The sequence below is a fragment of the Schistocerca piceifrons genome, chromosome 7 (genome assembly GCF_021461385.2).
Source record: "Schistocerca piceifrons isolate TAMUIC-IGC-003096 chromosome 7, iqSchPice1.1, whole genome shotgun sequence".
In the NCBI taxonomy this organism is placed as follows: domain Eukaryota; kingdom Metazoa; phylum Arthropoda; class Insecta; order Orthoptera; family Acrididae; genus Schistocerca; species Schistocerca piceifrons.
The window spans coordinates 153,807,140-153,823,348 of NC_060144.1; the positions used below are offsets into that span (position 1 = coordinate 153,807,140).

Genomic DNA, 16,209 nt, shown 5'->3' on the forward strand with positions numbered 1-16,209 from the left:
TTTGTGTAGTAGACTGCACAAGTTCTGTTAAATATCACCTAGCTGCTATATGAACACCAGCCTTGCTTTTGACATTGAATTTCTGGCTTGAGGTTCTTGGTATTTGTATAGTGCTCTGCCCACAACCACCTTGGCTTTGATTGTGTATTACATGTTAATTATCAGATGTGGAAACTTTAAAACACATACTGTTTCTCTTTATCCTCCTCATACTATCTTCCATACTGTCTTTTCCAGAAACTTCTCAAATGCCTTTGTAGCATGACACATCAGAGTAACTCCCCTAGAAATCTGACATAGTTTCTTGCAACCCTTCTTAAAAACTGGCACTATGATTCCCTTTCTCTGGTCGTCAGGTGTTCTTCTTTCTTTCCATGCTGTTCTTATTACCCAGTAGAGCCATTGCTCTCCAACAATGCCAACTGCTGTCAACATCTCCATGCTTACTTCATTCAGTCCAGATGTTTTTCCTCCTTTCACGGTATTTATCTCTTACTCTACTTCCATCCAGGTGGGGTCCATCTTGACATAATCTACATTCCCTGGCTTCTCATTTTTCTCTTTCATATTTCCATTGGGAAGTAATAACTTTTCACAATTTTCCTTCCTTAATTTCCTGTACATTCTCAACTTCCTTTCCTTTAGTCCAACATTTTCCATCATGCCCCTCTTCTTAGCCTTAACCAATCCATAGAAGACCTTCTCACTCCCGTCACTGTCCTCTTCCATCATTTTTGTCCACTCTTCCATCCATTTCCTCTACTCTCCTGCTATTTCCTCTCTTGTTTCTCTGTTCTCTTCTGAAACCATATATGGAATACTTCCTCTTTCTTTGCAACATTATCCCATATTCTATCATTCCACCAGGATGTTTCTTTCCACCTTTTCCTGCCACTGGTTCTTCTGCTCCTTCCATCATTGTTGTTTTGAACCATCCTGTCCTTCCTCTACTGACTGAATTTCATTCCTTGGTGCATCACCCTTTACTGTTCTATGAAATTCTTCTTTGGTTTTTTCTTCTTTCAACTTTGACACTATTGTCCTTCTTTCCTGTCTTTCTACCCTCTTTTCCTTTGTAATCCTTCAAACTTTCACTACTAAGTCAGGGATCACTATCTAGGCTTCGGAAGGTATTACCTTGACGTCTGTGACTGTTCTTTTTGTGTCCTGTCACATATTATATATTCTGCCACAAATTTGCTTGACTAATCATAGCTGTACCACACTACATTAGACTTTCCTTCTTCTTAAACTAGGTGTTGCCTACTACTGTCCATTCTTTTTACAAAGGTCTAACAATTTTCTACCCTCTTCGTTTCTCCTTCCTCACCCTCCCACTCCTAATACCTCCTCATCCCAATATGTTTCCTTGCTCAAATGTGCATTTAGGGCTCCCATATCATCATCTTCTGTCTTCTTAGTTGTCTTTGTATTCCCTCTTCAAAGTTCTCCTTGTTTTAATAGAATATCCAACTTTAGGTGCATATATTTGCATAGTTTGCATATCCTTCTCCTTCCTTCCTTATTCAAACCTCCTCTCCTAATTACTGTCACACCATGTCAACCTTCTTCTTCATTGCTACTCTAGTACAGCTTTGGGAATAGCTGGGTCATCTTCCTTTATATCTTGGATGACACACACACACACACACACACACACACACACACACACACACAGAGAGAGAGAGAGAGAGAGAGAGAGAGAGAGATTATTAGCAGCCCTATTACATATTTTAATTTCTGTTAGGAAAAAGAAAAAGTCTTTAAGCAATTGGCATATGTGTGAAGATGTCACTAGTTGACAGTGTAGTATAATGTCAAATGACTTTTGACTTTCGGAAGTCTAGGTACATGAAATATTCTGGTCCAAATGCATCCGTTATTTGAAGAAGAAGAAGAAGGAAAAAAAAAAAAAAATTATCTATGAATAAAGCAAGTTGTCTTACACATGGCTGGTTTCTCACTAACCTAGGTCAGTTTTTTGAGAAAATCTTTTCCTGCAGTAATGTCTTAAGGTGCAATCCTAAAATATTCCCCAGGATCCGACAGCAGAAAAATGTTGACAAAATTCTGTGCATCCATTTTTTATTTTTATATTTTCTCTGAAAAATCACTTGTTTATGCTTTAGGTGAAAAGTTAATTCCTATGTGCACAAAACAACAGGTCTGTGCCGGCTACTGAAATAATTTTACATGACATATTTTCAGCCTTTTTAAACACAGCGTAGTTACAATGTGGCTAGTGATATATCATTTTACTTTTGCACAAAGATGGCAGTAAAGATAAATTTCCACACATGTTTCTGATTAGCAGGTGTTATTCCTTATTAATTTTTTTCTTTTAATTACAGGAGAACTGAATGCTATAGCACCATTGATCTCCAACTTCTTTTTGGCAGCTTACGCTTTAATAAACTTCAGTACATTTCATGCTTCACTTGCCAAACCTATTGGGTGGAGGCCAAAATTTAGGGTAAGGAACCGGCTAAAATAATTAGGTTGTAATGATTAATTAATTAAATACTCTCATGTACTTGAAATGAATACACACTTGCCCCTCTCTTTCTACAGTACTACAACATGTGGCTTAGCCTTCTGGGAGCTATTCTGTGTGTGGGTGTCATGTTTCTAATTAGCTGGTGGACAGCGCTCATAACACTTGCTTGTGTTATGGCATTGTACCTCATAGTATCATATCGAAGACCAGGTAAATTATAAATAAACATTCAAAATATAACATCATTTTTAAAATTTTAAATTTATGACTAAAGATAACAATTGCTTTTAATATGTTTTCCTTTCCATGAAATTATAGTTTTATCTTTAGGCAGCATTATACAGATATTTTTAACTCCCAGATCTTGGTATTCAAAGTTGAAAGATAAATAACTAGAAACTCATTCACCTGATCATCCTGTGTCTTGTATTAAGTGTTTTCCAATCAGTTCTTGACAGTATCAGGCCTCAAGTTCATTGTCAAATGTTTTTCATTGCTAACATTTTTTTCAAGAATGTATTATTTCAGAGAGAGTCCTTGTTCCAGTGATTAGAATAAAACTGAAGCATCCATTTCTTATCACCATTTTCAAACTCTGTGTCTGAGGTATAACACATCAACTTACCCAGTCAGTGCTTGTAATGCTTTCAGTGGTTCTTTAATTATTAATATTGTGGTTTTATTTATTCATAACACCTTTCTTTGTTAATTTTTTTTGTTTGCCATTAACAATATTCTGTCATTTCCATGTGTGCAGAAGTGAACTGGGGTTCTTCAACCCAAGCACAAACATACAAGAATGCCCTGCTTTCTGTACAGCAGCTGAACAATGTTGAAGAACATGTGAAGAATTATAGGCCTCAGATATTGGTACTATCTGCGATGCCCAGTCATCGACCACCTCTGATAGACTTCGCGTACCTTATGACAAAAAATTTGTCTCTACTGATGTGTGGTCATATCATTCAGGTATGTGATTAGTGATTTGACATTCCCAGGAGAAATAATAATCTTCATTGTTTTCACACTTCTTGATTATATCAATGAATGAGCTAAATTGCTGATGAAGCTTTTTTGTATTTTAGTTTTATCCATCTCAAGATTCCCTCCATTCAGTGAATAGAAGCTGATTTCTTTGACTATTGTAAAGATAGTGTTATCTGCTGTAAATATCTTGTGTTTAATTTAGGAAGCAATGAGAGTTTCTTGCATCATAATTTTGAAGTAAAAGTTTACTGAAAGTCTATAGAAAAGACAAAACTCAAAATGTTCAAAAATGTAACATCGCACACTTCACAAAATGAAAAAAACTTGGTATCCTATGACTGCAATATCAGTGAGCCCCTATTGAAATCAGTCAACTCATACACATATCTGCATTAACAGTTTGTAGGGCTGAAAAATAGAATGATCACATAGGCTCACTTGTTGGTAAGGCAGGTGTCAGACTCCAGTCCAGTAATAGAATACTAGGGAAACGAAATCAGTCTACAAAGGAGATTGCTTACAAAACACTTATGTGACCCACTCTAGAATATTTCTCAAGTGTGTGGGAGCCATACCGCATGGAAATGACAGGGCATATGAAATGTGTACCGAGAAGGGCAGCACGAATGATCACAAGTCTGTTTGAGAATGTCACGGAAATGCTGCCAAAGTTTGTCATGTGCTTGAAGGTAGACACCAGCTATCCTAAGAATGCCTGTTTATAGAATTTCAGGAACCAGCTTTAAACAAAGAATCTAGGAATGCAGTACAACATCTACATGTACCTCACATATCTATCACAATTTAGATTAGGATATAATAGAGGGAAACATTCCATGTGAGAAAAATATATCTAAAAACAAAGATGATGTGACTTACCAAACGAAAGTGCTGGCAGGTCGATAGACACACAAACAAACACAAACATACACACAAAATTCAAGCTTTCGCAACCAACGGTTGCTTCATCAGGAAAGAGGGAAGGACAGGGAAAGACAAAAGGATGTGGGTTTTAAGGGAGAGGGTAAGGACTCATTCCAATCCCAGGAGCGGAAAGACTTACCTTAGGGGGAAAAAGGACAGGTATACACTCGCACACACACCCATATCCATCCCCACATACACAGACACAAGCAGACATTTGTAAAGGCACTCTTTCAAATTCTGAAGGTGGCAGGGGTAAAATACAGGGAGCGAAAGGCTATTTACAATTTGTACAGAAACCAGATGGCAGTTGTCAGAGTCGAGGGACATGAAAGGGAAGCAGTGGTTGGGAAGGGAGCAAGACAGGGTTGTAGTCTCTCCCCGATGTTATTCAATCTGTATATTGAGAAAGCAGTGAAGGAAACAAAAAAAAAAAAAAAAAAAAAAAAGAAAAAAAAATTTGGAGTAGGTATTAAAATCCATGGAGAAGAAATAAAAACTTTGAGGTTCGCCGATGACATTGTAATTCTGTCAGAGACAGCAAAGGACTTGGAAGAGCAGTTGAACAGAATGGATAGTGTCTTGAAAGGAGGATATAAGATGAACATCAACGAGTATAGATTTAAGTGTCAGGAAGTCATTTTTGAAAGTATTTGTATGGAGTGTAGCCATGTATGGAAGTGAAACATGGACAATAAATAGTTTGGATAAGAAGAGAATAGAAGCTTTCGAAATGTGGTGTTACAGAAGAATGCTGAAGATTAGATGGGTAGACCACATAACTAATGAGGAAGTATTGAATAGGATTGGGGAGAAGAGAAGTTTGTGGCACAACTTGACTAGAAGAAGGGATCGGTTGGTAGGACGTGTTCTGAGGCATCAAGGGATCACCAATTTAGTATTGGAGGGCAGGGTGGAGGGTAAAAATTGTAGAGGGAGACCGAGAGATGAATACACTAAGCAGATTCAGAAGGATGTAGGTTGCGGTAGGTACTGGGAGATAAAGAAGCTTGCACAGGATAGAGTAGCATGGAGAGCTGCATCAAACCAGTCTCAGGACTGAAGACCACAACAACAAGAACAATGAAAGGCATTTAGAAGCCAAGAAGCTTATGTGTTCTGACAGAAATTAATAATGCGGATAATAAGATTAAAACTATATGGAATATTGTCAAACGGGAGACGGAGCAGTCTGACAGTGCACAGCCCACCATAGCAATAAACCTAAATGATGATGTTGTGAGTGATAATTCACAAATTGCAAGTATTTTTAACAATCACTTTCTGAATGTAGCAGTAAAAATAGGGTTAAAGTGTTCAGTTGAAGAAGCAAAAAAATATGTTAAAAATGTCACTCCCCAGGACTTTGGGCCTTTAGAAATAGCACCAACATCCCCCAATGAAATTAAGGGAATTATAAATGTACTGAAAAAAGAGCTCATGTGGTGTTGATTGAGTCTCTAACAGAATTTTGAAGTGTTGTTCTAATTTAATAAGTGGAGTCCTTAGAGATATATGTAATGCTTCACTGGCACAGGTAATTTTTCCAGACAGATTGAAATATGCAATTGTCAAACCTCTTCATAAAAAAGGGGACAAGAGTGACTTAAATAATTATAGACCAATCTCATTGCTGACTTCATTTTCTAAAATTTCGAAAAAGTTATGTATTCAGGAGTAGTTTCACATTTAAGTGAAAATTATTTACTCAGCTTGTCACAGTTCGGATTCTGGAAGGGTTACTTGACTGAGAATGCTATCTACACATTTACCCATCAAATAGTACAAGCCCTAAATAACAAATTATCACCAGTTTGTGTTTTTTGTGATCTGTCCAAGGCACTTGACTGTGTGGATCATGTGACACTCTTAGAAAAACTCAGGTTTTATGGAATTGAAGGCTACACACACAGCTGGTTTGAATCATACTTAATGAACAGAAAGCAAAAAGTTGTGCTGAATAGCACAAATAATGTTGGGAGGGTGGTAAATTCTAGTCAATGGGGAGTTATCACAAAGGGAGTCCCACGGGGTTCAATTTTAGGTCCTCTGCTGTTCCTTATTCGTGTGAATGACATCCCACTTAATGTTCAGCAAGCAGAACTAGTACTTTTTGCAGATGACACAAGTGAAATAATAAATTGCATTCCAGAAAAAGCAGCTGAAGATATTGTTGAAGATGTCTTTCAAAGAATTATTAAGTGGTTCTCAGAAAATGGACTCTCCCTTAATTTTGAAAAAAACAACTCACTATATCCACCTCCGTACACCGAATAGAGTCGTACCAACAATTAATGTAGCATATAAACAGGGCTCAGTTAACAGGGTAGATTTCTCCAAATGTTTGGGTGTTCACATTGATGATAACTTGAACTGGAAGAAGCATATTACTGAGCTTCTCAAACAACTAAGTTGAGCTTCTTTGGCTCTTCGCATAATCGCTAGTCTTGGCAATAAACAGATCAGCCTCCTAACGTACTTTTCATATTTCCACTCAATAATGTCTTATGGGGTAACTCATCACTTACATGGAACCTCCCCATCGCACCCCCTCAGATTTAGTTCTAAGTTGGCACAGTGGATAGGCCTTGAAAAATTGAACACAGATCAATCGAGAAAACAGGAAGAAGTTGTGTGGAACTATGAAAAATATAAGCAAAATATGCAAACTGAATAGTCCATGCGCAAGATAGGCAACTTCAAGGAGAGAGTGAACTCAGGAGCGCCGTGGTCCCGTGGTTAGCATGAGCAGCTGCGGACCGAGAGGTCCTTGGTTCAAGTCTTCCATCGAGTGAAAAGTTTACTTTCTTTATTTTCACAAAGTTATGAACTGTCCGTTCGTTCATTGACATCTCTATTCACTGTAATAAGTTTAGTGTCTGTGTTTTGCGACCGCACCGCAAAACCATGCGATTAGTAGATGAAAGGACGTGCCTTGCCAATGGGAACCGAAAACATTTGATCGCAAGGTCATAGGTCAACCGATTGCTCCATAGGAAAACACGTCTGATATATTCTATACGACACTCGTGACGGCATGTGCGTCACATGACAGGAATATGTTGTCGACCCACCTAACTTGGACACTTGGCGAATGGGTAAAAAGATTCTTCTACCTTGCCCAATTTAGATTTTCTTGTGGATGTGACAATCACTCCCAAAAAAGTGATTAAAACATAAGAGTTTGTCACATAACCTGCAACAAATGTGTGTGTGAAATCTTATGGGACTTAACTGCTAAAGTCATGAGTCCCTAAGCTTACACACTACTTAACCTAAATTATCCTAAGGACAAACACACACAACCATGCCCGAGGGGGGGCCTCGAATCTCTGCCAGGATCAGCTGCACAGTCCATGACTGCAGCGCCATAGACCGCCGGCTAATCCCGCGCAGCAAACTGCAACAAATGAATGCAACAGTTTCACAGTCGCACAGTTTTCCCTGTGCTCTGTCAAAACGTATGTTTTTAACGTTTTCAAATTTTTCCTTGTGTAGACTGTCAAATCCTGCATATGTCCAAGCAAATCTGAACATGTCCTGGAATTTTGGAGAGCAAAGTTGATTATCTGTGAGTGCCTGAACTTTGATAATTGTCTGAAAATAAAAAATTAAAATATTCACTCGAGGGAAGACTTGAACTGAGGACCTCTCGTTCCGCAGCTGCTCACGCTAACCACGGGACCACGGCACTCCTGAGCTCACATTCTTCTTGATGTTGCCTATCTTGCGCATGGACTACTCAATTTGCATATTTTGCTTATTTTTTTCATAGTTCCACACAACTTCTTCCTGTTTCCTCAATTTATCTGTGTTCAGTTTTTCAAGGCCTATCCACTGTGCCTACTTATAACTAAATCTGAGGGGGTGTGATGGGGAGGTTTCCTTGTTAGACATAAAGTATTGATTGCACAAAAGAGAGCAGTGAGAATAATTAGTGGTGGTCACCCAAGGACATCATGTAGGCACCTTTTCAAAGAGTTAGGTATTGTAACTGCACCATTAGACAGGGTGTATACGACCCAGGACAACTGGGAAATCCGGGAAAAACCCGGGATATTTTTAGAATTTCGGGAATTTTTCATTGTTTTAGTTTTCAGTTAAATTTTTGTAATTTTGACTGGTGAGAACCGATGCTCTAACAAAGGATACTACTGTATCCCGCTACTGCAGAATAATACTTCAACAATAAAACATAAACGAGAGAAAAAACCAAAATAACTTAAATTGCAAAGGAAATGCGCCATATACAACAACGACATACAGTGCTCATGTAAGCATCTGCCGACATCAAAATGTGTCAAATGGTTTTATATTAGATTCGTTTTAGCAGTTACGAACGGGCTCATGCGCATTCGCAGTTGAGTCGCATTTGAGTAGTGGATTCTCCCGCTTCTGGCTACAGGAATGTGGCTGTTGGCTGTGCAAGCAGTCGCAGCTAGATGCTACCGGGAAAAGGGGGCACCAAATTCATATTCTTGAGGGAAAAAAACTTGTTTCACAAAGTGCCTAGCATTCAGCGCAATCTTGTCTATCGATTATTCATATGATATTAATGTAATAGAGGGAAACATTCCACGTGGGAAAAATGTATCAAAAAACAAAGATGATGTGACTTACCAAACGAAAGCGCTGGCAGGTCGAAAGACACACAAACATACACACAAAATTCAGGCTTTCGCAACAAACTGTTGCCTCATCAGGAAAGAGGGAAGGAGAGGGAAAGACGAAAGGATGTGGGTTTTAAGGGAGAGGGTAAGGAGTCATTCCAATCCCGGGAGCGGAAAGACTTACCTTAGAGGGAAAAAGGATGGGTATACACTCGCACACACACACATATACATATCTCCGCTAATTTCAATTTGCCGCCACTAATACCTTACCTGTCTTTCTACAACATCTTTGCCTCTTTACTTCCACCTCGACTGACATCTCTGCCCAAACTCTTTGCCTTTACAAATGTCTGCTTGTGTCTGTGTATGTGTGGATGGATATGTGTGTGTGTGCGAGTGTATACCCGTCCTTTTTTCCCCCTAAGGTAAGTCTTTCCGCTCCCGGGATTGGAATGACCCCTTACCCTCTCCCTTAAAACCCACATCCTTTCGTCTTTCCCTCTCCTTCCCTCTTTCCTGATGAGGCAACAGTTTGTTGTGAAAGCCTGAATTTTGTGTGTATGTTTGTGTTTGTTTGTGTGTCTTTCGACCTGCCAGCGCTTCGTTTGGTAAGTCACATCATCTTTGTTTTTTGATAGATTATTCATATGATTTTGAAATGCTTCCCTGTTGATTTTTGAACAAATTTTAAGTTAATTTCTGAATGAATCATAAGTTGATTTTTGGATCATGCATAATGTATGTGATGTTTGTCAGGAGAATCCTCATTGCATCTAGAAATTAACTTTCCGCGGACAAAAGGGGATGGGGCTGTACGAGCTGAGGGAGTAAAGCCGAATGGATGAATGCCAATCGCTGTCTGAATATGTGGTTGATTGGGTTTGCGAATGATCAGCATTGTTGTAATTACTAGTGAAATCCATAGATTCAGACTACCAGAGTGGATGGAAATAAACGACTGACAGGAATAACAGGTGAGAAATATTACGTATTATCTACTCGGTGTATCCAAGAAAATGAAATTTTGACAGAAAATTTTTGGCCAGATCGCTACAGTAGTAAGGACCAGTAGTACAGTCCCCGGCTAGCAGCCGCTTAAGTTCTACTCTGGAAGTAACGCGGAAATTGTGTTGTTCGAACACATAATAACGCCTAACTGGAAAATAATCGTGAGATAACTAAACCTATGATTCTGGCAGGGTTAGTGAAGTTAAGAGGCGAACAAATTTTGACAATGGCAGCAATAGCTACAGAATTGGTGATGACAAGATTGTTAGAACGAGGAAGGAGAAGAAACGTGACATCACACAAAGAAGAATAAGACGATTCCAAATTTATATAAAAATTTCGTAATACTACATTTCGATTTTATGCTTGAGAAGCTGGTGCGTATGAATGAAATGTGAAACTATTTCCTAACATAAAGCTTTTTGCTTGTAGTAGGCCTAATAGGCATTTGTTAGTGGTACTTCATGGATTAAATTCAGTCGTGTTATAAAAATGGCCATTTGTGCCAAAACAGTCTCATTTATTTGGTGTGTTACAAAATTGCTACCACATTAGAGAGCCCTATTTTGTTTTATCTAGTAGATAGTGACAAAATAGACGAAATCAAATTGAGAAACCACATCAGTCTTGGGTATTATTTGTATTAACAGCTTTTTCAGTATTAGATAATGACATTTCAATTTTTCAAAAACGTTTGACGAACTTTGATGAGGTAATAGATTCGTTCGCAGAAAGGAAAGCATGCCATGTAAAGCTGTAGCAAGGTTGGAGAGAAAAAAAAGCTAGGACCTAACATTTGAAGAAGTGTGTAATTTCTTGCTTATCTCTTGTCAGTATTGGTTTTATATATCCTATATTCAATTTTATGCCACACAAAACAGCAAGTTATTAACTAATAGGCCATAAAGAGTTCAATTTTCTGAAGAGTTCTTGGTCTCTTGATTACAAATAATCCCATCCGCTATTAATTGCAAGATTTTTTTTAAAGAGGGGCGGTCTGTCAAACCGGCCGACTGGGAGAAGGAGAGGCACCATAGGACATTTCAATTTCCACTCTCCTGAATATAGTTTGGACGTGCGGTAGAAAAATGCTTTATGAAGAGGCGTGGCACTGCACTTTGGCATACTTAAGACCAAATAATGTCTTGCATTTCCTTGAATACATATGTTTTAGTTTCAGACTTTTCAGAAAGATGTGCGCTACAAGATGAACATATTTTGAAAATTCGATTTTTTTTAGTTTTGACCCGGTTCGCAAATGTCGTAGATCCAGGGCTGATGCACAGAGCGTCTGAGTTAGAGGTTAGTCTCCACATGACCCGTGTTTACATTTAGTGATTTTGCTGTTTCCCCATCATTTACTCTCACGTCAAATGAAAACAAAATGGCTATCTGTGGCCGGGAGCTATCTAGTGAAATAAAACACATTCACATAATTACGGAAGGTTAAAATATGTCATTAGTTTCAGATTTTATTTTATTTCCACCTTTCTGACAGCCAAGCATTAATCACCTTGCGGAACAATGAAGTTATTTTTGTCTGTTTGATAAAGAAACTTGACTTTTGTTAACCTGATCTCCAGAGGCAGTCAATGTATTTGAAACGAAATGTTTAATTCCACAGTACTCGCTAGTTTCAACTGTTTGCTGCATTTCAGGTGCACGTTTTCATTTTCTAGCATGTGTGGCATTATGCCACAATAAAGAACCAAACATGATATAATAGAGTACTGGTGCTCCAAGAAAATTTACATCCCCAAAACAACATTGAAAAGCTTAATATCAGCTCGAGGTCTACTTCATTGAGAATCTGGACATACGAATTTCCACTTTAAGTATGCACTTTGAATGTGCACGTTTTAATATGGTTCACAAAATTCTGATACTTTTGCAGTATCCTCTGATGTCTTGTTTCTTTTATGACATAATGTATGATCCTTCAATGTTTTATACATACATACATATGGGCTTCTTACGTCATGATAGCTACCCAAGTGTGGTGTCGCCTGTTATCTGTGCTTTCTGGCAACTGCTGAAACGAACCTATTTATCACAGGTCGCAGGAAAATATTGTGAATAGTGGTTTGAAAAGTGTTACTTTCAAAGTAAATATCCTCTTACGTAAGTTGAACTATGTGCAAGAATGTACCATGAATTTATTAAATCACAGAGCGTTTGACTCTCATTGATGACGAGCCATTTAGAAGAATATCGAACCCTAAAGATCAGACATTTATGTCATTACTAAAAATTTTACTGGCTCATTGTATGATATATCTTAAAGTGTAACACGTGCATAAAAGATCAACAGTATATGCGAAAGCTTAGCTTCTCTTGCAGCTTGAGAACAATATTATATGTGAAAGCTTTGCTTTTCTTGTAGCAACACTATGTATATTAATTTAAACTATTAACTTTCCCTGTTTGTGTGTTCGTGCTACTTAACAGTGATGTTGCTGTTGGCTGACTACATTACGTGTCCTATGCTCTGAATATCCGCTGTTATCGGCTGGCGAGATCACGTGACATGAGCTACGAACGGCTTACAAAAGCGCATCGAAGTTTCTTTTTCTAAAGTGCCAGGAAATTGTACGCCCGTGTATAAAACCATAACCATTCAAAGGATTGATAGGGAAAATACACTGTCACCCAGGAGAATGTGTATTTTTAACTGGGAAATCCGGGAATTTTTTTTCCTTGTCCACATATACACCCTGTTAGAGTACATATATTTGTTAATGATATTCATTACAAATAATCCATCTCAATTCGCGAAGAACAGTGATGTTCATACGTACAACACTAGAGGGAAAAATTACCTTTCCTATCCGTTATTGAAGCTGTCAGTTGCTCAAAAAGGAGTACATTAGTCACAAAGAAAAACCTTTGATTGTTTGCCCAACAACATAAAGTGTCTGGCAGGTAGCAGATCAAGTTTTAAATCTAGCTTAAAATCATTTCTTTTGGACAACTCCTACTCCGTGGACGAGTTTCTGTTTCAGAAATAGAAAAAAAAAGTACTTCTAAATGTAGTTGCATGTGTAGAACTAAAAATTTCAGTAATATTAATATTAGCACTATTCATGTGTGTATATATATCTTGTAATCTGACTTGTTCCACGCCTTATCGATAAAATAATTGGGAAAATGATGTACGGAACATGACATAACTAAAACTAAAACTGCATTGTTATTTACTAGACCATTATGTCACTCTGTAATTTCACCAATTTTCTAAAAAAAAAAATGGCTCTGAGCACTATGGGACTTAACATCTATGGTCATCAGTCCCCTAGAACTTAGAACTACTTAAACCTAACTAACCTAAAGACATCACACAACACCCAGCCATCACGAGGCAGAGAAAATCCCTGACCCCGCCGGGAATCGAACCCGGGAACCCGGGCGTGGGAAGTGAGAACGCTACCGCACGACCACGAGATGCGGGCACCAATTTTCTAAGTTGAGTGTTCTCTTTCATATCTTTAACTAGATTTGAACATCATTGGGATAATGGGCATTTTAGGATTGAAACCTTGTACTATAAAGGAGGATGGGTGACAAGTACTTGCAAGCTTCTACTGTCCCTCTAGCTTAAGCACTGAGCATGAATATAGTGTGTGTGTGTGTGTGTGTGTGTGTGCATGCGTGCATTCGTGTGTCGTCCTTTGGTAGAAACTTCCTTTGTAACTTTCCCCAACGTAACATATTCCTCTATTAGTTACGAAAGCTAGGTAGTGTGTCCCTTATTTATGAGTGTTTTTAGTGTCCAGTGGCTGCAGTATATGTTTTGCCTGCAGTATACATTTTTGCCTCCTTAAGGTAAGTAATAGCCAGCAGTTCTGTCTCATAATGTATTAGAAATTTGAGCTTAGGCATTTTATCTCTTTATTTGCATATTGTATCTCATATTTTTACATTTGTCAGTATCACTGACTATTGCACAATAAATTGTCACAAAGTTAAGTAAATTAATCCATTTGCATATAAACTGATTTCACTTGAAAATATTTTTACAGGATGCCTTGAGTCAAAGAGTGCGTAATGTGTTGACGTACAAAGCTCATAATTGGTTAAAATCACATAAAATAAAAGCCTTCTACACACACATTGATGAAGTGAAGTTTGAAGAGGGAGCAAAAGCTTTACTGCAATCTTCTGGAGTTGGGAAGCTGAAACCCAACATCCTATTGATGGGTTATAAGGCTGATTGGACAGAATGTGATAGAAATGAACTAGTGATGTATTTTAATGTGATACAGTAAGTTTTAATTAAACCTAGATCTCGTTAATGGAACATGGAATGCTGCTAATGCAATATGACTCAATAAAAACTCTCTGGGTGCAGTTGTAGATCAAGTGTCAACTATGGCTATTATTTTTCAGCAAGGCACTGGACATGTACATTGCAGTAGCCATACTACGACTACAGGGTGGCTTAGATTACTCAAAAGTGGTGGCTGATGAAGAGGATTTGTTGAAGATGGCCAATGGTGTAAATTCAGAGAAAGGTGTATCGATAGTGCGTCAGAATTCCCAAGAAAGTCTTCCTCGAAATCAGTCTTTCCCTCAGATTTCACAAGGTTGGTTCATATTTTATGTGGGTTTTCTGAAATATATGTTTTCAAACGTTTTTGAATGTTTGTCATTATGGAATATTATTTACTTTATAATTATTTGAATAAAATTTGTAATTTTTTTTTCTTTTTACATGATTATTCCAAAAAATATCACTATTTTTAGTTTTCCTTCTATAGTATCTTTGTAGTGTTTCAGATAATGAGTGTGCTGAAAATTTAAAAGTAGTTATTTCATTTACCAAAAAAATTATAAGATGTTAGTGAAATTTAATATGTTATGTTGTTTTTTTCCTCCTTGATTCCGTTTCAATGAAATGAAGATCTGTACAAATTTATCAGTGTAGGAATTCGTCAGATAACAAAGTCAAGGGGTAAGTTACAGAGATGTTAGTGTTGTTTTGCACACTTCCAAAAACAGTTCGGTGTATATACACGCTTCTGTGCATGCCCTGCAGCCTCTTCCTTGCAAAATGTGTACCATAGAGTGTAGTTCTAAAATGTTTAGCACAGTTCACAAATGCTTCGTTTTTGCTTATCATAGCCTCAAGCTAAGGCTATTGGTTATTTCTACGAATGTAGCATAGTGGGCTTAATAATATCTTGAGTGCTGCGCTATCTTCTTGATAATTATTGTGTAAATGAAGTACAGAGATCTCCTTTCTAATAATCATGAGTGAAATAACAGTAATACCTAACTTAATGCAGTAAAGTTTATAGTATCAGTACTGTGTAAACTGTTATGCACAAGATATTAAATCTTTCATGTTTTGAATGTGGGGAGCAAATAGTTACTGATTTTCAATTTTTCATATGATGTGATATATCTGGATATGGTAGTTCGATTTCAGTGTTAGTACCTGGCATAAACTAACATTAAAAATGTATTGAATAAACCTACTTGCTGATGAAAGGCTAATTAGCAATTATTTTTGGTCTTAAGCTCCAAGTTGTATGTAAATGGAATTACTTTGTTGTTGAAGTTTGAGAGTGTGAAATGCATATTTGAATAAAAATGAAAATCCTTATGGGAAGGTTGGGCTTAGGTGTCAGATAACTGAAAGCCCAGCTAAAAGTCATGTTGTATAAGGAAGAAGGAAGGAATCTATGAAGTAAAAGGCATCCAAAAGAATTGAAGATCAAAGATAAATTAGTATGTAATGCACCAGCTTCAGTTCAGAGATGATGGAAGGTAGCAATATAGCAAGAAGTAAAGGTTAGACAAAGACATGGGAGGGAGAGGGGGAGAGAGAGAGAGAGAGAGAGAGCTGCTTCTCTGTGGAAAAAGAATATATAAGAAAAATAAGTAGGTTATGTCCCAAAAATTGTCATAGAGGAAGGAATTTTTGGGATCGGGCGAGCGAGTTATTGTAACAGAAGTTAAGTGTAGCAATAATGGGAGGACATATGTTAGAGAGTAAGCTTCCATCTCTGGAGTTAATGGAGACTAGTGCTAGTTGGGAATATCCAAATGGCCAAGGATCCAAAAGACACATTACATCAAAGGCAGGCTCACATGTGGAACTGATCAGATTGTTTATTAGCTACCATACAATAACTAAATAAACTTTTATGCAGTGTATGATCACCAACAGACAGTTAG

At 37.6% G+C, this 16,209-nt stretch overlaps 1 protein-coding gene across 3 annotated transcripts in view; it reads left to right on the plus strand.

The window, feature by feature from the left end:
* The window catches only part of LOC124804676 (bumetanide-sensitive sodium-(potassium)-chloride cotransporter), a 602,437-nt gene that overhangs the window by 528,315 nt on the left and 57,913 nt on the right, over window positions 1–16,209 (plus strand). For 2 of the 3 annotated variants that reach the window (XM_047264921.1, XM_047264923.1), the window contains 6 exons: window positions 2,352–2,473; window positions 2,572–2,707; window positions 3,255–3,466; window positions 14,049–14,290; window positions 14,416–14,612; window positions 14,930–14,980. In XM_047264921.1, the coding sequence (XP_047120877.1) occupies window positions 2,352–2,473; window positions 2,572–2,707; window positions 3,255–3,466; window positions 14,049–14,290; window positions 14,416–14,612; window positions 14,930–14,980 (960 nt within the window). The remainder of the gene's footprint in view (window positions 1–2,351; window positions 2,474–2,571; window positions 2,708–3,254; window positions 3,467–14,048; window positions 14,291–14,415; window positions 14,613–14,929; window positions 14,981–16,209) is intronic. The other variant, XM_047264922.1, reaches the window with a different exon arrangement.